At 39.3% G+C, this 27,326-nt stretch overlaps 1 protein-coding gene across 1 annotated transcript in view; it reads left to right on the forward strand.

Annotated features, from left to right (window-relative positions):
* The window catches only part of traf4a (tnf receptor-associated factor 4a), a 61,832-nt gene that overhangs the window by 18,130 nt on the left and 16,376 nt on the right, over positions 1-27,326 (forward strand). Inside the window, exon 2 of the mRNA XM_015605662.3 lies at positions 24,423-24,474. Within this exon, the coding sequence (XP_015461148.1) occupies positions 24,423-24,474 (52 nt within the window). The remainder of the gene's footprint in view (positions 1-24,422; positions 24,475-27,326) is intronic.

A 27,326-nucleotide genomic window follows, 5' to 3' on the forward strand; every position in this document is an offset into this window, starting at 1 on the left:
GTATAGATACTGGGGTTTAAAATACTTCTGTAGAAGTTTAAGTATCAACTCAAGCTTTTTACTCTTTAAGTAAAAGTGTAAAAGTAATGGTTTTAATGGTTTGCTCTACCCCCCTCCCCAAACCACCTACGTCTGCTATGTTCTTGCTGGAGTGTGGGGGGCGTGACATGTGCAGGTGTGACGGATCGTATAAACCAATAGGGTGTGTTTCATCCAACCACAATCAGATTCACTCTATCTGGATGGAGAGATTTACCTGGATAAGGGTTTTATTGGAGTAACAAGGCTATTTTTAAAATGTAAGCAGTTTATATTTTGTTTAATATGTTACTGCGCCATTGGGAAAACACTAATTATCTGGCATAAAATGGGTTTAAAAGGTTTAAGTGTAACTTTTTGTATACAGATCCTTTTGTATGCTGATATAACGAAGAAGTACCACTGGAAACTTGAAAAATCAATTACTGAATTATAGAAACTGTGGTATAAAACAAAGAAACTCATGGTGGAACTTTTTTACACTCTTTACAGATGTCTACACTTCATTTTTGATTCTTTAAAAAGCAAGCATAACCAAGCAAAACAGACCTAAAAACAGTGTCAAGCACAGGTTTTAACCCAGTCTCTTCTATATTCTTAAAACTCGATTTGTACCAGAAAAACAACACTACGGTTTATTTTTACATTGTTGTGGCGACACTGGTGTCTCTGAGTCACCCACACACGCCTGATAAAGAAGTGGAAGAAGACAAAGAAGAAGTAGATTTATTGTATTTTTTCCTAATCTAAGTAAAGCACACTGTTTTTTTCTTAAGAGTTGTGACCTAAAACTCTTCATGTATTACAATATTCCGATACATTGATTCTGTATTACACTTAAAGTTAAAATTCTAACCTACATTCCCATGCAAAAAGTGCACAACTGGGTCTTTGTAAGGTCGTTTCCTCTCAGAGCTACAGATACAGACTTATGGAGTCAATTTAGATTTCATTTAATCCATCTTTACAGAGAGGGTCTGCACTAAGAAGCTTTTGTACTGTCCGTACTCATACTGGTAGGGTGACGCAGAGGACGTTCCATTGGTTCTGCTGGTTTTAGTGCTCAATAGGGCTGAAAAACACAAGCCGCTGTGAACAACTGGCAAAAAGACCTTAACACTGTCGTGAAAATCATCGCGTGGGCTGGGAATGAGAAGCGGGAGCTTCATGAGCACACGAACGTGTTTATACCGCCTAATGAAAGCTGGATCGTGCTGCAGAAGAAGAAAAACACATTGTCATGCTTTGTGTGATAGAATAGGCCTATAACGGGAAAGCTGGGTCGTTCATTGTGTAAAAGAACATTAACAAATTACAGCTTTAACATGCGTGTACTATTAAAAAAAAAAAGTGTTTTCCCCCTTTATGATTTGCTACTTTTTGCATGTTTGTCACTCTTAGATATTAGTCAAAGACAAAAATGTATTTCTTTTAATGAAGGTTTTTATTATTAAGGGAGAAAAAAATGGCCCTGTGTAAAAAAAAAAAATGTTTGTCCCCTAAGATGTTTGTTCCACCCTTATGGCAGCAACAACGTATAGCAACAATCAAACGTTTGCAGTAACTTGCAGTGAGTCTTTCAGAGCACTGTGGAGGAATTTCGTTCCGTTTACAGAATTGTTGTAATTGTTGTAATTCCACCACATTGGAATCTTTCCAATGGTCTCATTCTTATGGCATGACCGCTGACTTTCACTGAGGCAAGTGAGGCCTGCAGTTCTATGGATGTGGTTGTGGGGTCTTTTGTGACCTCTTGGATGAGTTGTTGCTGCACTCTTGGGGTAACTTTGGTTGGCCGGCCATGCTGGGAAGGTGCACTGTTCTTCCACGTTTTTGCCATTTGAGGATAATGGCTCTCTCTCCCAAAACTTTAGAAATGACTTTCTAACCTTTTCCATACTAAACTATCTCAATTACTTTCTCTCTCATTTGTTCCTGAATTTCTTTGAATGTTGGCATGATGTCTAGCTTTTGAGTATATTTTGGTCTACCTCACTTTGACAGGCAGGTCCTATTTAAGTGATTTCTTTAAGGGTGTGGTTAGAGAAATTGAACTAAGGTGTGATAAACCACAGTAAAGTTATTACCGGTAAGTCTTAACTTGGGGTCAAAAACATTTTCATACAAGGTTATGTAGATAGTTTGGATAAGAAGTTTACTTAAAAACTTTGCATTTTGTGCAATTTATATTTAAATTTGTTTGATAACCTAAAACATGTAAGAGTGACAAACATACAAAAAAATAAAAAACATCATGAAGGGGCAAACACTCTTTTTCACACCATTCTATATCCGTACAATATCTGCTGCAGTGCTGAGGGGACGAGTGGCAGATGCAGGCTGACGAAAAGCAACACAGCGATAAGTTATTGGGGCTGGAGGATTATCTGGCTGTCCCACCTGCCGTTGTGGGGCAGGATCATGGAGAGAGGCAGCACAGAAACAGTGAGGTAATCCCCCCCTCAGCCACTAGCACCCTGGATTAGCACCATGCTAATGTGTTCCAGTCATGGTGTGATCCTGTTTGATGGTATTGTTATGCTGGTTTTGTCCCCAGCAGGCTGTGCTTTAGAAGAACTTTGGCCTTGTTCCTGGATAGCACGTTGTAAAAGAGTATTATTATGAAATAAACCATAAAATAGTTTACGAAACTTCCTCTTTTAGCTTGCGTAGTGTTTCCACGGAATCTTGCTGGGTTAATTTTAAATGGCAAGAACTTTGAGAAATATGATGCCTATATATCATGATCCTGGGTTGTGATTCAGTATATCATGATAAATCACGATACTGTATGCAAGGTGATGTAGTGCAATTTTTTAAAAACTGTCATAGTATAAAAAACACTATTATATTTATAAAATCTGAGTAAAAGTTTAAACTTTTAAACATTTTTTATCCAATCAGAACAATGGAAACAATCTGTCAACAATCTTTACATAGACTAAACTAATCATTAGAAATCGATACAGTGTTTTTTAAAACGTCGGTACAGCATTGCAAAACAAATTAAAGCGATACTTTGATATGTTAAGATTTTTTTACACCCCTATGTTTGTTAAAATAACTTTTTCCAAGAAATATTATCTATTCACAGTAGTAAAGAGTAAAAGGTTTTCTTGATATTTTGTAATGTTTGAGAGACTATACATGTTCTGTTCCTGCCCACTGAAGTCTACAGGTTTATCGTTTGGGCCTAATAACATTTTAAAACTCTACGAAAACAGCTCTGAGCCACCAAGGCATGAACTTCATAAACTTGGAACACAAGACCAAGCACACAAAAAATTAATCACTACAAACTACAAATGTGAGAAAGCTTTCTCTGCTTATTGGTCAGAGCTGTGTAGGGTAGGAGCAAGAAAGTAAATACAAAAAGAATGTCCTATGATTTAACTAGTGTATATTTCTGTGCAGTTTAACATTTGCTTAAACTTGAGGAGTAGAAATGTTGGTTTGGATTGAGGTCAGATCACGTTCACACCGCAAACAATTCACTTTAGGGTTTATTTGGAACCAGGCCAAGCCCATCAGCCCTCAAGGGTCTTAGATCAGTTGGTCCATATCCAAGTGCAATAACTTTATTAAAACCTGCACAAAAGTGAAAAACATCAGTGAGCTTTGAGCACCCATGATCCCATCGTCAGTTCAACAGTTGACTGAATTTGGACCAGTTTTAGAGATCAGGAACACCCTTAAAGACCTGCCTGATGTTCTGAGTCAGTCGTTTAGTTTCCTGCTTCCAAAACATCGACTTAAAGACCTGATTGTTCACTTGCTGCCTAAAACCTACATCTCCTACCCATGCCCGAAGCCACTGTAATGAGATAATCAATATTATTAACTTCACTTCATGTGATTTATGGTTTTACCTGTATGGTTGATTGGTGTGCTCTGTCCGTGCCCATCGATTTCCATAATTTGCGTTCACATGCTCTACTTGTGAGAGCTGACTGCGCGACTCTGAACGTGAATATGAGCAGCAGAACATGCTTTCGTGAGCGAGGAGAGCACCTCAGTCAGTCATCTGTCAAATCAGCTAATTATACTGAAGTAAAACTGATGGATGGAGATCCATGTGCTGAAGAACAGCATCTCATCATCTAAACACCTTATGTTGAGGTGAAAGAAAAGCTCGGTCAGCTTTTCATTTTATTAAATAATGAAAACTTTTATTTGGAAGCAGCTGTGTTTGGACGCTTTCTGCTGGCTAGTTTGTCTTTAAGTGTTGTGGAGGAGTTCTGATTTGCTCCACACTCAGCAGATCTGTGGTGGGAAGGAAAGACAATAGAGTTGACAGATTTGTGTAGGGTGTTGAAAGAGGTACTTATATGCTGCGTTCTATGAGTTTGGAAGTTGGATGCCAGCGCTGGGAATGATGTAACACTCGAGTTGACTGCATTCCAGTTAAATGTTTAGATAATTGTACACTACTTTGAAACACTTCCGAAAAAAAAACACTTATCTAACAAGGTGAGAGTTCACCACAACTGGTTTGAAAGTCATTTACTGGCGTTTTATGTTGAATCCAACCAATATATATCTTATGTTTGTGTCTCAGGACACCACAATAATGCAGCAAGCAGTATTTTACACATCCTAATATCATGATATGTCCACAGACATGTCCACAGATAGACGTTGGACAGTACTGCGAGCATGACTGATTTGATGACACATCCATTTGTAGTGTAGCCATCTTGGATTCTGAGTCCAGGTTGTTCCATTTGAAATTTCCTACATGGAACTTAGAAAACTTAGATTCTGTAATTCTAGTTGGATTACAGGAGTGCAGTCATTGAGTAACCTTCTCAAAACTGCTTTAAACTTTTTTTTAAACTGGCAGGCTATTTAAGTGTTGGACGAGCTGAGCAACCAATTAAGAAAGGCCCTGAGAGAGCAGCCGAGAGCCAGAATGTGACTCATCTACCAGTACTTGGATGTGTAAAGTGTGTATTATACAGTTACAATTACAGAGCATGGCTTAAAAGTTGTGGCTGCTGTCCCACTGCTTGGCCGAACGCTTCTTAGTATGAGGGTGTAACTGTTTAGGTGTTTTTTATGTACAGATTCTATCCGGCAGGGGTACAAACTGTACTTGGAGCCACAGAACTCTTCAGTTTGGGGTCTTGAAGATGAAGGGATCTGCCTTTTGACTAGCCGGGTCATGCTAATTCTTAGTGATGTGGAATGTAGCCAGCATGCTGCCAGTCATGTTAGCAATGTGAGACATGTCTGGTGTCTGGCTTTCTTTCACAGAGAAAGGGATGTTGAACTAGCCTGGTAGTTGGCGCTCTAATGGTGGATAAGGCCATTAGTGATGCAGGATGGGCCCAATAGCCTAATTTCTAACTCTGCAGTAGTGATGTTGGAAGAGGTCGATAAAGAAGTAAGACAAGGCCCAGGTAACTGGTAACTGGTACGAAGTGAAAAACAGGTGTGCTAACACTGCAGTAGTGATTTTGGACGAGGTCTGTAGTGAAGTAGGACGGGGCCAAAAGCCAGAGTTCTAACACGGCAGTAGTTATGTGGGACAAAGGCAATTGCCAGAGTTGTAACACTGCAGCAGTGATGTGGGATGAAGCCAATAGCAGATGTACTAACACCGCAGTAGTGATGTTGGATGACGTTGGTAGTGATATGGGAGGAGGCCCATAGCCAGAGTTCTATCATGGCATTAGTGATGTTGGATGAAGCCAATAGCCAGAGTTCTATCATGGCATTAGTGATGTTGGATGAAGCCAATAGCCAGAGTTCTAACACTTCAGTAGTGATGTGGGACGAAGCCAATAGCGGGTGTGCTTGCACTGCAGTAGTGATGTTGGACGAGGTCTGTAGTGATATGGGACGAGGGTCATAGCCAAAGTTCCAACATGGTAGTAGTAGTGTTGGACAAGGTTAGTAGATATGTGGGATATGGCCAATAGATGTCTTTATAAAACCTCATTAATTGAACAGTGTGGTCTTAGTAACCATTTGGATGTGCAGTGGAATAGAGACTAGTATATATACTATTGTACACTAAAATTCCTCTACAGATAAAAATTCGGGGCTCAGATATTGCTAAATATAGCTTTGTGGAAGTTCTCATTTTCCTGAGATGTTCTAGATTCTCAACTTTTGATCTTTTTACTTGGTGTTTACGTGAAACGTTCATCTGCTTACGGATGGATGACGTGACTTCAGTGTGTGCGTACGCTCATACGCAGCTCCTTTGATTCATCTCGCTCAGAGCTCCCAGCGTCATCAAGCTTTTCTTTCTTTTCATACAGTATCGGCCTGGAAGGCTTCCAGTTATTGATGTTTCACCGTGGTCTGCTGTACAACACAAAAATGCGCATCCACCAACACACTGGAGCACCAAGCGTATGCGAACACGAAGGAGGGCTTTTTTTGGCAGTCTCTCATACGAATGAAAGTTTTTTAGAGTAGATATAAGAGCCAGCTGAGGACGAACAGGTTCTTTACAAACCCTCCCTTCCATATCAGCTCCTAGAAGCAAGAAGTTCTCCTTATGTAAGGAGAATTAATTTTGGGCTATATTTCAGTGACCTCAGGCAGCATGGCTTACGGTGGTATAATGTACCATCTGGAGATGGAACAGCACCCTCCTGTGCTCTTAAATCCTGGGGATTGCCAAAAAAAATGGAGCCATCCTTAAGATCCACAGGATATCCAGCTTCTGAGGACCTGAGCTTAGAGCAGCGCTCGTAAAAAATGCTTCAGTTTAACGGTTATATTTAGGCCCAAATCCTCCAATCCGTCCTGAGACTGCCGTGTGCCGCCCCTCGCTGAAGATGTGGATCTTCAAGGCTGAGGTTTCCTTTTGTCTGAGTTTAAGAAGGGATCACTGACACAGCTGTTAAAGTGGCACGTTGGTATGGGCAGTGTCGCTCTTTTAATAAGCTTGTCAAGAGCAGAAAACGCTCAGATCCGCTCTGGCGTTTCTCAGGATTACCGAGGCTCTGGGTGCCTTCAAGCTTTTGCCCTTTTCCAGAGAACATACTGTACATCTGCCCTCTCTGCTCCCTGTGCTAAAATTAGACCTGCCATCTGTAATTAAGAGAAAACCAGGTTGTCAAAAGAAAAAAATATTTGTTTACCATTTCTCCACTCTGGATGTGTGTATTGAGGCTGCACAGTATGTAGTTTAGATGCTTGTAGGTTGAGTTTTCGACTGTTGGCATTCCTTGACGTTTTTTTCTGTGGCTTTATTATTGTTCTTATTGTTACAGGAATTATATTGTATCCACCAGAATTACATTTTTTATTTATTTTAATGCCAATTTTGGGCATGCCATCCAGCCCTACAGGAAGGTGTGATTAAACTTTGGACACTTGAAAGATTCATAAGATTCACCAGAACATTGTCTTATTGTTTTATTTTCTTGGTCAAATTATATATTATGTTGATTTGCCTGTAGGGCTGCAATGATTAGTTGCAATAATCGACAATGCCAACTATTTAAATTTGTGGTCTACAAATTTCATTGTCGACTAATCGTTAATTTGTAACAGTCCTGCATTACATAATAAAGTGCTGGGGACAGAAGCGCAATGGGTGATGGGTAAACGGCTCACTCACAAAGTTTACACCCAACTCCAAAATCACAGCTCAAACACAACAGATTACATATTTACTCACTAAATATCAGTATTCTTTCACATTTAAACAATACTAGACATTTAAATGCCTTTTAAACCTCATGTTCAGCTGTTTTTATCATTTTTAGAGATGGAGGACATGGCAAAAATAATAATTAAATAATCGACTAGTTGACAAAATAATCATCATTGATTATGATTAGTTGACTACCAAAATAATCGCTAGTTGCAGCCCTTTTTTCTGTTAAATGCACATTTAGTCACTGTATAATTCATTTTAAAAATAGTATGTTTGGACAATCTACCAATTGAAGAAGCTCTTTTACTTTTTCACTTCATTTTTTTTTTCATACACTACTTGACTCTCTTTAAAAACCATGAGCAAGCAGATACTAAAATAAAAGTAGTAAAATTGAGTAGTGTTCATTCCAAGCAGTGGAAAATCTTAATAGTAAATACTTTCTGGTAGATAACTACATCATAACTACAAAACAAGTCTTTCTGTTCTTGGTGTAGAAAATGCTTTGTCCAAATTGCACACAGCTGCATTGCATTTGCCATGATTTACGTGCTTGCTTTGCCTTTCTTGCCAGCATATGAGCAGTTCTTATTTTAAAGCTCTTTCTTGCCCTGACTTCCACAGTTCCTCTTGACTGCAGTTTTATACTGATATTTCAGAGATATGTTGGACTTTGTGAACTGTGCTTTGAAGTGCTTTTGATATCCTTTAATAATAGTCTCCTCTGCTTTATTGGCTTTAATTAGCTTCATTAGCCTAGATCCTTGACGGCTGCTTAAAATAGGCCATTATCGTTGTTGAGTTTAAGTAGGTTTGAAGAGTTAGAGAATGTTTTTTTTTTTTGTGTAGAATTGCAAACAGAAGACTTCTAACATTTTTAATAACAGTCCTTGACCAGCCGAACCAGTTCTTTTAATTATTTTTTAACTCATCTAAAGCATATAATGACTAAGGAGAAGTGAAAGTAGAAATGAAAGGAAAGAGCAGGTGAGTGTGAAGGAAGTAAGAAGTTGGAGAAAGCTGGCTTGAGAGCAGAAGCTGTGAGGTTTCACACCCGTTCTCAATTGACGGAAGCATTTAACACCTACGGCGTCTCCAACCGAAGACCCTTATTAACTAAAAAGCCTCACCCACCTCCTCCTTTCCTCCTATAGGAGATCAATTCCTCTCTGAAGTCCACTTGGATTCTCCCTGTAAATGATCTTCTTTCTGTCTTGGTCTCAGGCTGTGAGGTTGGCCTTGGTGTTGGACGGTGAGGCTGAACTGCGGTATGCATGCAGTCATGCGTGTGATTCTCCAGCTCAGTTTGGAAGGTCAGCTCTGGTCTCAGCAGATACAGTGGGAGCTAATGCAATGGAATTGATTTCTTTCCTGCCTGGCCTGTGCCTGCTCAGTTCTCCTGCAGTGGAACTGGCCTGGAAAATATACTACTTGAACTGGGCTGAACGATTGACTGCGTGATTCAAATGCTCATAGGCATGTAATAAGAACAAGGGTTCTAGGCAATGCTCTCTTCTCTGTTTACTGTTTTTCAGGTTTTTTAGGTTTTTTGACCAGATTATGTTCAGATTATATGAATTGGTAGCATGAAAATCCAGGTGTAAGCACATATAACATGTATTGTAATCAGATTAAGATCAGAGATCACTCGCATAGTCCTTAAACATGGCCAGAATGTGGGATTTGGATTAGGGCTGCACGATATATTGTTTAAGCATCGTCATCGCAGGACGTGCAATATCACTTAAATCAATTAAATTAAACACGTCATGTTGCAGTGTTTTGATTCTTGACACAAGAAGTAGATACACAGCGCTGTCTCTGTGTCTGTGTGAGTGACAGGCTGCTGCTGCCTGAGAAGTGTGAGTGAAGAGTGAGGGGAGTAAACACAAGGTAACCGCATGGCCTCTATCCACATGGTTGGGCATGTGATTGTAAACGCACGTGTTGAAAGCTGTGCACCTCAATCCAGCACAGTTTTACAGCGCAGATATTTCAAGTCACAGCTGAATTCGCGCCTTTAATCTCAGAAAAACGCTCTCATTTACCTTTTTAAAAATTCATTTAAATGCCTGATTAAAGGGCAGATTACTGTTGTTTTGCTGTTTTCTTCGACTTTTGAGTGCTCGATGCTGACTCAGCTCTTGATGAGTTCGGACGCAAGACAGAGCGCATGTGGGGGCGGGGCTGGTGATGTCATGGGTCCTGCATTGTTTAGTATCATGATATATATTGTCGAAAAAAAGAATATTTGCAATATACAATTTTTCCAAGATCGTGCAGCCCTAATTTGGACCACAAATCCTAAATATCAAAGTAAACCCAAGAAAAACTGAGATTTTTGCCATTTTTTCCCAATTTTCCAAACTGTTTCAACTCTTTTGGACTTTTTAAAGGTTGTATTGTAAACTTTTGATGAGCTTTTCTCATCTGTTACTACCATTGTTTAAAACCAGCTTGGCTCGTGGCCTGGTGATACCAAAGATGAATCAGCAACCAGAAGATTGTGGTTGCACATCCCAGAAATGACTGGAAACGCCTGGTTTTGCCCTCAGGCCAGGCACTTTACCGCCCACTGCCCTCAGGCACTGCTCCCATTAGACAGCAAAAAGGACAAATTTGCTTTGTAAATGTATAAATAAAATATAACCAACTAACATGCAATCCTCTCCACTCAGCACTCGGCAGAGACTCTTACACTTACGCAACTTACATAACTGCAGGCATGCGGATGTAGGAAACACATTCAGTTTCTGTCATTGCTGACAGTAAACCCCTCCCAAAATGTTGTGGTCAACTTTATTTATAAGTTAACTTAAGTAATATGAATATGCAAATGGACTAAATGCTGGTTTTAAACAATGGTAGTAACAGACGAAAAAAGCCTGTTTACAGTACAAGAGTCCCCAAAAAAATTGAAAAATGTGGAAAATTTACCATTTAACATTTAATATTTAGGTAAATGCTGACAGTGTAAACCCAAGATTTTTTTTTTTATTTTTCTGGTCAACTTAATTAGAAGCCAACTTATATATTAATATTAATATATTAATATGCAAAATGGACTAAATGCTTGTTTAGAATATTTAACTTAATTAAAAGTCAACTTATATACTATTAATACACAAAATGTACTAAATGCTGGTTCAAATAATGGTAGTTACAGGTGAGAAATGCATAATTGAACAAATATCCCAGTTTTTCTTGGGTTTACTTTGATATTTAGGATATTGGTGACAGTATGAAGCCAAGATTTTCCATATTTTTCAGATCAACTTATTTATACGTCAACTTAAATAATATTAATACGCAAATGGCCTAAATTAAGATTGTAAAACACGATTTTGTACAAAAAAGTAGAAACTTAAAAATGCTGAATTGTTGAGCCAGTTAGTTTGTTTAGCTCTAAAGCTCTAAAATATGGAGTTACGTTCTCAAATGTCACTTAAAACATCCCCGGGCAAATCCGAACTCTCATGTTATCTGTGACCAGAAGCGACATCAACTTGTTTGGGTTCGGAGGCATCTGGGATGAACCATCATTGGACCACAGTGGAAATGTGTGCAGCAGTCAGACAAATCAACAAATCTTTTTCTTTTTTCTTTTTTTGGTAGAAATAAAGTCAGGGTCTACACAGTGTTGCCACTGCATGAAAACGACAGCTTATACATTGTGAATTACCTACAGTCTTGATGAATTGCATTAATGAACACAGAAATTAGAAACTACTTCTAAAACTGAACTAATTAAACTAAACTGAAGAGAAATCTGTCAGTCTTGGTCTAAGTCTGCGTTAAAGAAAGCTGGCATTTGGAAACCAGAAACGATGTTATTTAGCTGACCTTTTAGCATGGAGGGGTTGTGCGAGTTAGTCTGCAGATGGCTTTCAGTCACAAATGTCAAACACACACACACACACACACACAGCGCTGAGAGAAGTGAGATGAAACCAAGGCGCTGTTGCGTCAATGGCTCAAGTTTTCGTTTTTTTCCACTTAATATCAAGTGTCACCATACGGCGTTTCACCCAGCGCTACCTGTGACTAATCTGGCCTCAGTCTGAACACATTGGGCCCTATTTCAGTGATCTATAGGCAGGCACGTCATCTGTGCACTGTGCAGCTTGATTTAGGGTGTGTCTGTGTGTCTTTGCTGTCGTAACGACGGGAAAAGTACACCTTGTGTGGATTAAAACGTGCAAAAGACAGGTACTAATTCTATTGATTAATCATGGGTGTGTTTTGGGCATCAGAATGTCACCTGCCATTCGCTTTAAGAGAGGCAGGTGTGCTCTGACTTTGGCGGATTGCTATTTTAACAGCGCAGCATTTCTGTGCTTCTCAGCAGAGGAAACTAAGCTGCTATATAGTCATTTTTTAATGTTTATGATATATTGCCAATGGAAGTGAACCTAAATGCTGTTTATTGATGTGTTACACTTGTGTTGTGCTCATACTGTATTTCTGAAGGAAGCATCAGAAGGAAACCTCAGTCAGAATCTCTCCAGTGTATTGTAGAAGTATCATGCACTAAAAGTGTGTGGAAAGATGGCTGACCTATATTGGCAGGGAAGGTTTGTTGCATGCCGTTTGCTGCCGTTTGCATCACCACACTCCCCACGGTTCAGCTCTGGTAGGGAAGTTAAGGATCCAACAATAGGTTTCAGACAGTGGTTCAAAAACAGAGGGCTGCGCATACAGTAACCACTACAGTAACCACTGTAAATTCAATCAGCTCTCAACTCCAGTCATGCTTTATAGATCTGAAACACTCTCCTACACATGCAGGAGAACTGAGACATCCTGTTTTAAACATCAGCCCTCAAAGTGGACTCTGCATCTGTTGAAACTCGGTATATTCTGGATTTATTTAGTGAATTCCACTTATATGTATCTATATGTATAAAACATTTTTTATCACTCTTGTGATACTGAGCTATGCCCACTCATATCCAGATGTTTTTAAAAATAGAAAACTACCCTTTTCTTTCATTTTTGTAAGTATTTCCATTCACACAAAGACAATAATGCTTGCATTAGTTTGCTAATTTTTAAAATAATAGACCATTTATTGATATAACTAGATGTTATGACCAAGCTTTTTCATTCCGGCCACGCCGAGATGCCCTGTTCATAATATTTGTATAGTTTTACCATATTCTGCACTAATAGATTATTTATTGTCTACTATTTAATTGTCTATATTTGTACAATTTGCAATGCTAAATTATCCAAAATGATAAGTTTCTTCCCTTTTCTGATCTAATATTAATATAAAAAGGCACAAATAACTACAACAGTAATGTTAAATGTATAAACATTTTGGAATAGATGATGTTCAGTTGTGTAAAAAGTTAGTCACTGTCCAATGAAAAACACTTCTCTCCATTTTTATCGATTTTTAGTTTACTACATAATTTGAACAAAGAAACTGTCATGATCACGATGAACGGACCAATAGAAACTCTTCAAAATGACCTGAAGTGAACTCTTTTTACATTGACTTTTTACATTGACTTTTACATTGACTTTACAAGGTTTTTTCTCTCTCCTGTAAAGCTGTTTTGAAGATAAGTGTTTTTCATTGGACAACGACGATATGATGTATGTATAATGCTATGTCCTGCCCATGAACTGATCCCTCACATATTCGTCTCCACCTCTGAAAACAAAGGATGATTTGTCGTTTTCTGTTTACCGCTTCAGAGCTCTTGCATATGTCCTGAGGTGCCCCGTTTCTGCACTGTCAGTATCTGTAGCCAAAATGTCCTGAAAAATAAGAAGATCCTGACTGCTTGCTGATCTCCTCAGGACATGTGGATACGGCTGTCCGTCAGCAGTCAGATGCTGCTTAGCTGCCGCCTGATTAAGCAGCGCGGTTGGGTTGGGTTGGGTTTGGGTGAATATGTTCAGTGAGTAGATAAGATACACTCTATCTGTCTGTCTGTCTATCTGTCTGTCTCACACACTCACACACACACACACACAAAGTGAAGCGCACACACTCAGCAGGATTGCAGGGATTAAGGGATCTCCAGCAAAGATGAAACGCGACTCCTGTTTTCCTCCAAACACTTGGATAGCTACAGCGCGGCAGCATCTACTGGGACACGGGAAGTCAGATAGATGGAATAATTGGAAGTGAGGCCACATTAAGGTTTTGTTTGTATGTAGAAGCTAATCCAGCTCTCAGCCTGTAGAAGAAAAGAGCTGAGCTGTGGGATGAGCACAGAAAACACTTTGGCAAACCCTCAAACGCTCCACAAACCGAGATACTTCTCCACTTCTCCGGTTTCTTATATACATATCAATAGACACTGTAGCTTTTCAAACAGTGCAGAACACAGTTGGCAGTGCTCCTTTTGGCGTGACTCACTTCACTGTCCTCGATTTACTCAAGAGCATCTCTTTTAAATAGCTCTGTCCACGGTTCAATCAGCCAGCATATGTCAGCAAATCAGTGACCAAACAGATTTGAAGAACCTAATATACTGTAAATATACAGTGGTGTGTAAAAGTGCTTTCCCCCTTTGTGATTTCTTTTTTTCATGTTTGTCACTCTTAAGTGTTTTACATCATCAAACAAACTTAAATATTATAAAAAAGACAACACAAGTAAACAAAAAATTGCAATTATTAAGGGTTGTTTCACACATAGCAGCTAAAACTGCAATCAAGGTAACTTGCAGTGAGTCTTTCACAGCGCTGTAGAGGAAGTTTTTTCCACTCTTCGTTAAAGAATTGTTGTAATTCCACCACCTTAGAGGGTTTTCCAGCATGAACTAGGCAAGTGAGGCCTGCAGTTCTTTGAATGTGGCTGTTGGGTCTTTTGTGACCTCTTGGATGAGTCGTCGCTGTGCTCTTGGGGTAATTTTGGTCACTCCTGGGAAGATTCACCACTGTTCCATGTTTTCGCCATTTGTGGATAATAGCTCTCACTGTGGTTCGTTGAAGTCCCAAAACTTTAGAAATCACTTCATAATCTTTTTCAGACTGATAGATCTCAATTACTTTATTGCTCGTTTGTTCCTGAATTTCTTTGGATGTTGGTTTCTTTTGGTCTACTTTTCTTTGTCAGGCAGGTTCTGTTTAAGTGATTTCTCGATTAAGAGCAGGTGTGGCAGTAATCAGGCCTGGGTGTGGATAGAGAAATTGAACTCAGATGACATAATCTACAGTTAAGCCCCTGGGAGGGGCTTGCGTTGTCTTTGAGTAGTATTTAAATTTGTTTGATGATCTGAAACATTTAAAAGTGACAAACATGCAAAGAGGTGGCAAACACTTGTTTTCACACCACTGTAATTCTCTGTTCAACTGCTGCAATGTCCCTCTTTGTTGGGGAAGTTTCTGATTGGTCACTTCTTTATTAGCGTGGCTGTCAGAGGCAGTATGGTAATTATGACGGCAGTGTTATGACGTCTGTCTACTTCTATAGCTCTACAGAAGCAAATGACTCTGTAATGTACGCTTCAAGGAGCAGTGGAGAATTCACAGGGCGATGGGTGGCCTACTAAAGGGGCTGGTGGAGCTTAATTCATTTTGCTGCCACATCAGCAATTCCTGGTTTAACCCTTCTAGTATATCCCTAGTGGAGTTGCTTCCTGATTTTAACTGACTCCACCCTCAGCTCAAATTAGAAAACTGCTAAAGAATGGGAAGGGTAGTTTGGGAGAGGCACTGGGTGATGTATGGGTTTAGGGGCGGGGCAGGAGGGAGAGCTGGTTGGGTTGAGCAGTGTGCCTCTGATAGTGGTCAGATGCAGATGGTTGGATGTCACTGAGGGTGGGAGGGGGGGGGTTATTTTCGATAGATTGATTTGCATATTGTGTTGTGTCTGCGTACTTTGGTACGCAGACACATCATCCACACCTATAGCACAGTTGAACCTGTGAGGGCGCAGCAGAGGCGAAAATGACTGTAATAAAAGTGTTTTTAAAGTATAGGAAAAGTTTCTAATAATTTTAAGCAGTGTGTTTTATGTATGGATTTTACCAGTCAGATTGTAAGGAGCAGTAAAGCCACTCTTCCAAATTGCCATATTCAAGAGTTTCAGTTTAGTTCTCCAGCCCTGGGGCTGTAGTATTATTAGCATTAGCTGCTAACCACGCTCACTATTTCCCCGTACAGAGTTAAATATTATCGACCTGTAGCCTGCTCCTAAGCTCGGCTAGCACTGCTTGAGCGGTTAGCCTCTAATGCTAATGCTAATACTCCAGCTTAGTGTCGCTTTACTCACCCTATCAGCAGAGAAATTTGTGTAGATTTACACCCAGCGGTTGTTTAACTTGGAAAGAAAGTCTTTTTTTATTACAGTTTTGTTTACTTAGCTTAGCTTTACTTAACTTAGTTAGCTACCCCTCCACCACCACCCAGTTGCGAGACCTGCTGAATTATAGTGTCTCTTATAATGTGCCTTATAATCCGGTGCGCCTTATGTATGAAAATAGAACAGAAAATAGACATTCATTGATAGTGTGCCTTATAGTGCAAAAAATATGCTACTTCAGAGGAACACATTTCAGCTATTAATGCAAAAAAATAATGTGGTTTAGGGTTTAGTGCCTCCACCCCCCTTTGTAAGAAAAAGGCGAGGAGTAGACTCGCACCTGCTGACAGACAATATAAATGTGTTTAATTATGCAGTGTAATTAATTATGTATGCTATGTAATCATATTTAAATAGAATAGGGTAATGACGGAGAGAATTATAGACTGTCTTTGATTTGTGCTGCTTCTGTCTGAGGGACAGGATGCTTTCATCACTCTGGGGGAGGTGGTGGATGAGGTGGGTGTGTTTTTACCCAGCGTGGGTTCTCCTCTGTCCTGCCGTTTCTGCACATGGGGTCCAGGTCTCTGCTGGTCCGGTCTACAGCAGAGCAGCTGTCATGCCTGCCTGCATGTTAAAGGAGACCAGCGGGGCTTCTGAAATTTTAATGTGGCCACTGCAGGAACTACACTGTTCCGTGACGTGGTGGCCCTCTTCAGAGCGACACCATTAGGCCTGTCACTCATAAGTTCTGCTATTAAGGTGTTTAAAGTGTTTAAAAAGGTTTTAGAGTATATTTTTTATCACTTAGTAAAAAATAGACACACTCTAAACATCCTGGTTATTTGCACTAACCCTGTCTAGTAAATCATGTGACTATAACTAACCAATAGAAACTCCATATGCATGCAACATTTGGTGTGCAAAATCTCATATCTGACTGCTGTAACTGGAGGCTACTTAAGCTACACTTATCTAGTTCAGTAGGTCAAGTCACATAAACTTGTTTAAAAATATTAATATACGTAATTCGAGTTATTGAATAAGTGTTTAAGCCACTTTATATCCCAGCATCAAATTAGCATTGGAATTATTAGTGAAAATAATAACACAACACAACCTCTCATTCAGTGTTTGTTTGTTTTTTTTAGCCTTTTATTTTTGTCCTATGTTGTAAATAAGCAGTACAGTTTTCCAGACTATAAAGGAACACATAAGGAATCATGTAGTAACTTAAAATTACTGTTAAACAAACCAAAATACCAAAATATCTGAGGCTGGTAACTCTGATTAACTTTTCCTGTGCAACAGAGGGAACCTTTGCGCTTCCTTTCCTAGTGCGGTCCTGATAAGTGCCAGTTTCATCATCATAACCACCTTTTTAAATATCTTTTTTGCAACTGCACTGAAGGATACTTTTAAAGTTCCTGAAATGTTTCAGATTGACTTACCTTCATTTCTTCACATTTTTTTTTACTTTACTTAGTTGAGTAATTCTTGCCTCTCATAATCTGCATTAGAACATTACTCAAATAGAGCTATTCACTGTAAACCAACTCTACCCCTTTATAACTGATGCTCTTAAACACATTAACTAGGTACTAGTCAAGAGGTGCTATTTTGAATGATGTAAAATATCAAACATTTTGGTTTGTTTAACACTTTGGTTACTACACAATTCAATATGTTTTTCTCCATAGTTTGGATATAAAATAATGCATTAATCTACAATGCAGAACATTTTAGAATAGTGAAAAAACACTAAATTTAACATGTGTCCAAACTTTGGACAGGTACTATACTATTTACACTCATTTAATATAGGTTTTGTTAGTAGAAAAGGTTTTACTAAGTTATATTTCATATTTTGCCCTATAATAGAACAACATAGGCCAGATTAAACCATTTAAATATATTTCTACACAAGGATTAATAAGTGAATATCAGATCTTGGGTTCAATGGGTTAAAAAGTATATAAAACCTTTTAAAATAGTTTTCAGCACTGAGTGGATTAAGAGAAAAAGCCAGGTTTGCTACAGAACTGAACTCTTTACTCCTTTCTTTTCTGACAGTGTATACTTTGTAATCAGCAATGTGTACTTAACCTTTCAGAGGCACACAAAGCGCGGCCGGGGTCGAGCGGGACGAGCGTACAGGGGGTTAAACTCCTCCTCTGTGCCTCGTCCTCTGTAGCTGTTTGTTTGTCTTTGTCTCTTCTTTGCCTAATCTTAATTTGCGGTCAGAAAGCAGCGAGGAGTCTCGGGGCTAAGCTGGTGCTGTGCAGTCAGCTGGCGTTTGTGCCGGGGTCGCGAGCAGCTGAATGTGTAGCTGCAGGTCTTCTCTCTTCCTGCCTGGAAGAAATTGGCCTGACAGCACGAGGTCGGCCTTCTTCTGCTTATTTCTGCCTGGACTCTAAGCTGAAGAGGCACTTGTTTAAGTCCCCTCCTCTATGGGACTCGTGCTGAAGTCTTTCTGTATGGAGGGCATGGGTTTAAACCTCTTAAGAGGCTTTAGCAGGGGGGTCTCTAGCCCTTTTTTTAGGGGGGCTCAAGCACCTTTAAAAGGAGTCTTAGCACCTCTAATAGCGAAAGCTTAAAGTTGTGTTTTGGTTTGACTTTGTATGAAGTGTGTATCTGATAAGCTAAAATGTTAAATAAATGTTAATTAAACCGACTTTTAAGATCCCTCAGAGTGCAAATATACAATCAACTTTCATAGGCAAGGTGTTAGACTAGTACTGTCTCTATGTGTATCAGAAAATTAATGTTATCTATATTGAGTTTTGAGTAGGCTTGTGTGTTTATATTAAAGGGAAGGTGCTAGACTAGTACTGTCTGTGTGTGTATCAGGTAATTCATTTGATATATACTGAGGTTTTAGTAGGTTGTGTTTAAATTAAAGGGTAGGTGCTAGATTAGTATTGTCTCTATGTGTATCAGATAATTAATGTTATCTATATTGAGTTTTGAGTAGGTTTGTGTGTTTATATTAAAGGGAAGGTGCTAGACTAGTACTGTCTGTGTGTGTATCAGGTAATTCATTTGATATATACTGAGGTTTTAGTAGGTTGTGTTTAAATTAAAGGGTAGGTGCTAGATTAGTATTGTCTCTATGTGTATCAGATAATTAATGTTATCTATATTGAGTTTTGAGTAGGTTTGTGTGTTTATATTAAAGGGAAGGTGCTAGAATAGTACTGTCTGTGTGTATCAGGTACTTAATATTATCTATACTGAGTTTTTAGTAGGTTTTGTGTGTTTTATATTAAAGGGAAGGTGCTAGACTAGTATTGTCTGTGTGTATCAGGTAATTAATTTGATATATACTGAGTTTTCAGTAGGTTTGTGTGCTTATATTAAAGGGAAGGTGCTAGTCTAGTATTGTCTGTGTGTGTATCAGATAATTAATGTTATCTATATTGAGTTTTGAGTAAGTTTGTGTGTTTATATTAAAAGGAAGGTGCTAGACTAGTACTGTCTGTGTGTGTATCAGGTACTTAATATTATCTATACTGAGATTTTAGTATGTTTGTGTTTTATATTAAAGGTGTGGTGCAAGACTAATACTGTCTGTATGTGTATCAGTTAATTAGTGTAATCTATATTAAGTTTTTCTCTATCTATATCTATAGTACTGGTCCTTAAGTACACAGTATCAATATTTAATTAATAGTTTACATGTAAAGATTGATGTCAGACAGTAGTTTATTTTGTGTTGTATTTAAACCCTGACCAAATAATTGGATTTGCAATAATTCCTAAAATTTTTATAATTAACGAGTAACAATGCAGCACATAAAAATTATCGGAGTAAAAGTACTGAACTGATCCAAAATATGTAGTGAAGTAGAAGTGGAAGTAGGATAAAAAATAATTCTCCAGTAGATACAGATACAGCATTTTAGTACTTAAATACAGCATTTTAGTACTTAAGTACAGTAGTGAAGTAAAAATAATACTCTAGTAGATACAGATACAGCATTGTAGTACTTAAGTACAGTAGTGAAGTAAGAATAATACTCAAGTAGAGTACAGAGGGAGCATTTTACTACTTAAGTATAGTAGTGAAGTAAAATAATATTAATACTCCAGTAGATACATATACAGCATTTTAGTACTTAAGTACAGTAGTGAAGTTAAAATAATAATGTGTTTGTATTTCGTTACTATACGCCTCTGCTGAACACTGACCAGTGTGCTCATGGCAGGGCAGGCATTAACACCCATAGTGGACAGCACAGTATTGTTAATGATTGTTTCATCTTCATACATAGTGTTTAACATGTTATTGTACATTGACTTGTACATTTTTACACCCCCTTCCCAAAGCACACACTCAGCTGTGTCCTCGGTATGAAAGGGAGGGCTCTGATTGGCCGGCAGTAAAGTGCTTTATACAGCAGCCTGGCTGTAATTCTGTCGAGCGAGACTCACTCCATTGATTGATTGGTCTTTTCCTTTTAGGCCCCATTGTGGGTATTAATTGCTCACCCAGTGCCCTGCTGACACACTGACCCTAATGGAGTGAAACGAGGGTCTGTATTAAGCCTCATCATCAGCCCTCCTGCAGCTGGGTCCCAAAGAGAACCTGGACTGACCCTCGTCAGGTGACGTTTAGCCCCTCCAGATTAGGACCTAATAGGGATTCGGTGGAGATATTGAGGGCTGGGGGATTTTTCCGGCTCCTCTGTGCTTTAAACAGGGAATCCTGTTGTCTTCTCGTCTTGTTTACTGACGGATACTGAAAAAGTCCATTCATTAGAGGCTCCTTGTGGAGATCCTTGTGAGCTTCCAGCTTAATAGAAGCTAAGTGAAGCACTGTATTCTCTCTCTCTCTGCAAGCTTTTAGCCTTTTCAGACATGCTAACAAAGAACTGATTGGCTCTTCTTCTGCTCCTTTTCTCCTCAGACCTTCATAATAATTCTGCTTCATTCATGATCATGCTCAGCAGGGTTATTTTTCTCTGTCTGTGTTTAGGAAAAGCCCCTGTGTTCTGGACAGTGCTGCTGCTTATTAACTGTGGAGGGATCTTAGTTTCTGTTTGTTTTTCTAGAGGAGTGAATATGGGCATTAGTATACAGATATAGGGTATTTTCAATAAGACAAGACCAGGATGCAACTGCACAACTCATAACTCATTTAGAATAGAAGCTAATTGCTATATGATGCAGATACTAGTGTTTAAAATACTTTTGTAGAAGTTGAAGTGCTGGAGTGTGGGGAGAGGGGGGGACGATGTGCAGGTGTGATGGATCACAGTATAAACCAATAGGGTGTCGAAATGGTATACTGTATGTTTATACTTCTTATCCAGCCACAATTACAGCCTTGTCATTAGTGTATCCACTAGTGTCTTATTTGTAAACCCGCCTCACTTGTTTTTTCTCCCAGGTGTTTCTTGTCTGTGGCTGTGTATATATACTTCATATTTTCCATTGTGCTCTGTTGTGTTTTTTGTGTATTTATGGTTTAATTTGCTTATCTGTGTTCTGTTATTTATTTTCTGCCAACTGTAAATCACTACAGCTATAAATATTTGGCATACAAAATTGACTAGCCAAAGGTGGTTAAAAAAAACACTTTAAGTTTTAATGAATTATTTAAAAGAATAAGTGTTTTATATCGAACAATATTGTGCTTTGTTAATATGGCTGATGGGTTTCTAAAAATTATCAATGTTTAATAAATACTTTATTTGTCTTTTAATTTATGCAATGGTAAGAAAGTGAATGGTATTCAGTTTTGGTCAAAATGTTTCCTTTTTGTGCATCCATACTATCTAGTGTAATCTTACATGATGATTATTCTTTAATATTTTTCATATTTAATATCATCTAGCCTTACAAGCAGTTCTCCATCCATTCATCCGACTGTCCATCTATCCATCTATCATTTATCCATCCATCCACTATAGTATTCACAGCTGTACTGTATGTAAGAAGAACATTTTAAGCCTAATCCTAACCCTTTCTCTTTCACACACACACACACACACACACACACACAGCAGTCATTTCCATTATTTACCAGTGTGAATATTTTATAGTGACACAACAGAGCTGCAGACAGACCGAGCTGCCAGAAGGGCCTCACTAATGAGCTGCTCCACTCCTCTACTATAACCCTAAATCACACAGCCCCTCCCCCTCTCCATCTCTCTCTCTATATCCCTCCATCTCTCTCTATCCCCTTCCCTCTCTCTCTCTCTCTCTCTCTCTCTCTCCACCTCCACCTCTCTTTCTATATCCCTCCATCTCTCTCCCACCTCCATCTCTCTTTATATCCCTCCATCTCTCTCCCTCTCTCTCTTTCTCTGCCTCTCCATCTCTTTCTTAATTTTTCTCTCTCTGTATCTCTCTCTTTATCTCTCATTCCCCCTCCATCTCTCTCTCTCTCTCTCCCTCCATCTCTTTCTCCCTCTTTCTCTCTGTATCTCTCTCTACATCTCTCTTTCCCCCACCATTTCTCTCTCCCTCTCTCTCTCTCTTGCTCTGCCTCTCCATCTCTTTCTCTCCCTCCATCTCTTTCTCTTCCTATTTCTCCATCCTTCTCTCTCTTTCTCCATCTCACTCTCTCTTTTTCAATCTTACTTCCTCCATCTCGCTCTTTCTTTCTCCAACTCTCCTCCTCATCTCACTCTCTCTCCCCCTTCAACTCTCTCCCTCCATATCTCTGCATCTCTCCCTCTCTCTCCCTCTATCTCCCTTTCTATCTCTCCCTCTCTTTCTCTCTTTCACTAAAAAAGCTACAACAAAACAAACACTCTGTGTAACACAGCTTGTCCCGCCCCGTGAACAAGGGAATAAGTAATCAGTAATTCCCCAGTGGGCAGAGACTCAGAGACTCAGACCCACAACACAGAAACACATAATGCAGCCAGTCCACTGCTGCAGGGCCTGTTCAGCACAGCCACGTCGCTGTCACTGCTTTACTGTAGAGAAGAAGAAAAAAAGAGAGGGAAATGTGAGCCAGTACAGTAGAGAGGAAAAAAAACAGAGAGCGGTTTTGGACGAAAGCCATTACGCGTTTTAGTCTGAGGGAAGGCGGGTCAGGTTGATGTCAGAGCCGTTTTTAACTCCAGTCATGACGGTGTAGATTTGTGGAAAGGTCCTGAGGGACCTGGTGATGAATTTGATGGAAAGCAATTCTGGCAAGAAGTTATCACCCTTCTATCTCCTGTCCTAACCACCCAACACCACCCAAATCCACCCAACACCATCACTCTGCCTATTAGGAGACACATCATCTACTAAACTATTAATACAATTATAGAAAACAATACAATACTCTTGTTTTCATGAGTCATTGCCAAGAAAACTATCATCATCTAACGGAAAATCTACCCCTGGACAAATCTGTAGACACACTCTCAGAACCAATCAGAAACACAGATTCATACTTTCAGAACCAATCAAAACACAGATTCATACACTCAGAACCAATCAAAAACACAGATTTAGACTTTTAGAACCAGTCAGAAACATAGATTCAGACACTCACAACCAATCAAAAACAGATTAAGAGACTCACAACCAATCCAAAATACAGATTCAGACTCTTACATCCAATCAAAAACACAGATTCAGGCTTAATTTGGACAAATCCAATACAAACACTACAGTAAATCACATAATAATCAAATACGAGATAAACAATAGCAAAATGGTTAAATATGTTAGCACGTATGTTTTTGAATTGTTTTTTTTTTGTTAAGCTATATTAAAGTATGCAACTATATATTGATATACATATATATGCATACATATTTAATTGTTTGTTTGTCTGTTTGTTTATTTGATTTCTTTCTGTTTTTCTATCTGTTCTCCCCTTACGCTCTCTCCTTCATCTTACTTCCTGGTCCCTCCAACCCTGAGCCTGAACCCTGAACTGCAGTGATTGTTGTAAAGAAATATAAAATAAAGTATTATGCAAATTTGAAAAAGGCTAAAAATGAGCGGAGTAGTTTGGGAGCTGCACTGGGTGATGTATGGGTTTAGGGGTGGGGCAGAAGGGAGCTTTCATTACTTCAAAGAAACACATTTCAGCTGTTAATGTAAAAAATTATGGTTTAGGGTTTAGTATTCCATCATAGATGGAAAGCATGAAGCATGAACAGGTACGCTAAAGTCCGTGGCTCAGCGAGCGTACTGTGGACGGTGTAGAGCACGCCTGGTTGGTTGGGTGTGAGCTGAGGCTGGATGGGGGCCACTGTTTGATTACTCAGCTCTCCTGCTGGAATGCGAGGGTGGAGAAGCTGGAGAGCTTTGAGCTCATCTTCACTTGGCAGACCTTTTTTTGGTCTCCTCACACACATCCATGTGTTACAATAAACAAAGCCTCGTAAACTGTCTTTAGTTAGAAATCTGGCGTTCTGATAAAAGATGGTGATGATAATGGAATCTGTGCTGAACTGATGCACGGTCAGAATGGTATTAAATGGTATTAAACGGAATAAATGGAATTAACAGGAGTGTTTTTCTGTGCTTCTTTTGCAGTGAGGGCGTCTTCAAGTGCCCGGAGGACCAGCTCCCCTTAGACTATGCCAAGGTAACCACCTTAACTTTGCTTCTTTTAATTCTCAGCCTGGAGCTAAGAGGCTATAGCTAATGTAGCTGAAAGGAATAGCTAAAAGTTTACAGCATGTAGCTAAAATTCAGTGGATGGTTTTATCTAAACAATGACAAGTAGCTAAGAAGCAATAGAAGGTTGTAGTCAACAATGGCACATAGCTAATAAATAATAGAGACTGTTAACTCAAAAATAAAATGAAGCTCATAAGTTATTGATGTTTTGTTCACAACAACAACAGTTAGCTTACTAGTAAAGCATGCTAACACTTTATCAACAAGAACTGGAAGCTTATAAGAGCATGCAGATAACTAGTAGTGGCAAGTAGCTAATGAGTAATAGATGTTTTTACCTCAAAAACAACACCAACAACTCATCTAACAAGTAAAGCATGCTAACATTTCATTAATTAGCACTGGAAGCTTTTAGCAATATGCAGCTGACTATTAACGAAAGTTTTTGCCTCAGCACAGCGTACCAATAATGTATGGTTTACCTCAACAACAGCAATTAGCTAAGAGGAAAAAGATGTTTTTACCTGAACAAAAACATGAAGCTAACAAGCTAAACTTTTCATCAAACCAAAGCTTGTCCCTCTACAATATGAAGCTAAAAATAATCTTTTCCTCAACAGCAACGTCTTGCTGCCAAGTAATTAAAGGTTTTTACCTCAGTTTTTAGCTCATTACACCTCTAAATAGACTTTTTATATAGTTTATGACTACACATCTACAGAAACTGAAGCCTGAGGTTAGTCTGCACTTTTATCCATTTTTATAGGTAATAGTACACCGTGCATACCTTATGACATACTATTATCTCTAAATACACACTCAGGCATTGCCTCGTAGATCCAGCACGGGGTGTCGTCCTCTGCTGCAGCAGCACGGCCTCATACAGGAGGTCCAGGAAAGCCCACCTGCACATGACAACTAACCAGCAACCGCAGGCTTCTCATTACCCCGGCTGTGTCAGATGTGGGTAGAGGGAGCGCAGAGGTAGGATGAGGAGGAGGCAGAAAGAGAGAGAGAGAGAGAGAGAGAGAGAGCGAAGAGGGGATGAATCATCTAAATTTGTTTCAATCTCCATTCTGCTTGGAACAAGGAAGATATGCCGTCCCCCGGATGGTGCGGAAAATGTCACCACGTAGCATCGGAGATGAATAAGTCTAAATTTCGTCAGCAATTTCGGGCTAGGGCTTTGTTTGCCCGACACGGTCGTGATGTCAAGACGACGAAAGCCATGAAACGTGGCTTTCTGTGGGAGAGATTGTGATGTGTAACTTTGTAAAAAAAGAGCTGAATCTATTTCAGGAGACTTGCGATATGTTGCCAAATGTCGCAAACATCCACTTACCCATCAAAATCATTGAACTCAGGTGTTCATAAATCTCGTCCATGACCACAGGTGTATAAAAGCAGCAGCTAGTCATGCAGACTGCTTCTACAAACATTAGTGAAAGCATGGGTCTCTCTTAGGAGTTCAGTGAAGTCCAGCGTGGAACCGTGATAGGTCCAGTCTTTCTCACTACTAAATATTCCACAGCCAACTGTCAGTGATATTATAACACAATGGAACCTCCAAACTTCATGCACCTTCAGATTAGCTCAAGAACAGTAGAACATAGAGAGACTAATGGAATGGAGAGTTTCCATGACTGAGCAGCTCAAATCCATCCAAGCTTTACATCACTAAACACAATTCTGGAGGGAAGAGTCGCGCCTCTCTGTTGGGTAAACCAATAAAGGAGTCTGGGTTTGGAACTCAGTTGCCAGAAGAACGGTACTTATCTGACTGTATTGTGCTAAGTGTAAAGTTTGGTGGAGGGGGGATTATGATTATAGTATGAGTTTTTTGCTTGGAGTTGACTTGATTCCTTATTCCAGTGAAATCAACTCATAATGCTTCATCAAACCAAGAGATTCTGGGCAATCTCATGCTCCCAACTGTGCAGGAACAGTTTGGGTCGACCCCTTTCTGTTTCAGCATAATTGGTGCACACCACAATTGCACAAAGCAAGCTTTGTAAAGACATAAATGTGCTTTGAGTTTGGCATGGAAGAAGAGCTTGACTGCAGTCCTAACCTCAACCTGATAATCTCACCTTTAGGATGAATTAAAACTGAGACTGTGAGCCAAGCCTTCTTATCAACATCAGTGTCAAATATCCCCATAAACACACTCCTAAACCTTGTGGAAAACAAAGAACTGAGGCTGTTATAGCTGTATAGTGTGAGCCAACAAATGTAAACGTCTGGAAATTAAAGAAACATTTGCCAACTTTCGGTAGAATCAATTTCTACAGACCATCCAAGCCTCACATCACCAATCTCAAGATAGGCAAGTGGATATGTATAGATAGTGTGTCGAATCTATAGAGATTCTCCAAAACTACCGCTTTCCCCAAACTATTTATGGGAGGAAATTACAACCTGCTCTTCACATCATCTGTGCTGCACCCTTCAAAGGAGGAGGATTCCACCCAATCTCTTTAATTAGAGTTTTGGTTTTAAATGTCTAATCAGACCACACTGGAAAGGAGGAAACACCAAGCCATCTGCATAGATAAAAGCAATGCATTTTCTCCTACTATTAACGTTCCAGTAAAGCTACACACTCTCACAGTTCAGCTCTATCCAAGATATCAGTCTTGATCTCACAAATAGTCTCAATTGCAGGCCTTTCGCACCTAAACACATACTTTATTTAATAATTCTCAAAAGAACCTGCCACTTGCTTAGTCATCTAGCCATGCCAGCGTGCCGTTTTCCACGGATGGTGTTAAGTAGGCGGGACTACATCATGTGTTTCTGAGAGCTTAGAGTGGGTAA

This window comes from Astyanax mexicanus, chromosome 18 (assembly GCF_023375975.1).
Source record: "Astyanax mexicanus isolate ESR-SI-001 chromosome 18, AstMex3_surface, whole genome shotgun sequence".
NCBI lineage: Eukaryota > Metazoa > Chordata > Actinopteri > Characiformes > Acestrorhamphidae > Astyanax > Astyanax mexicanus.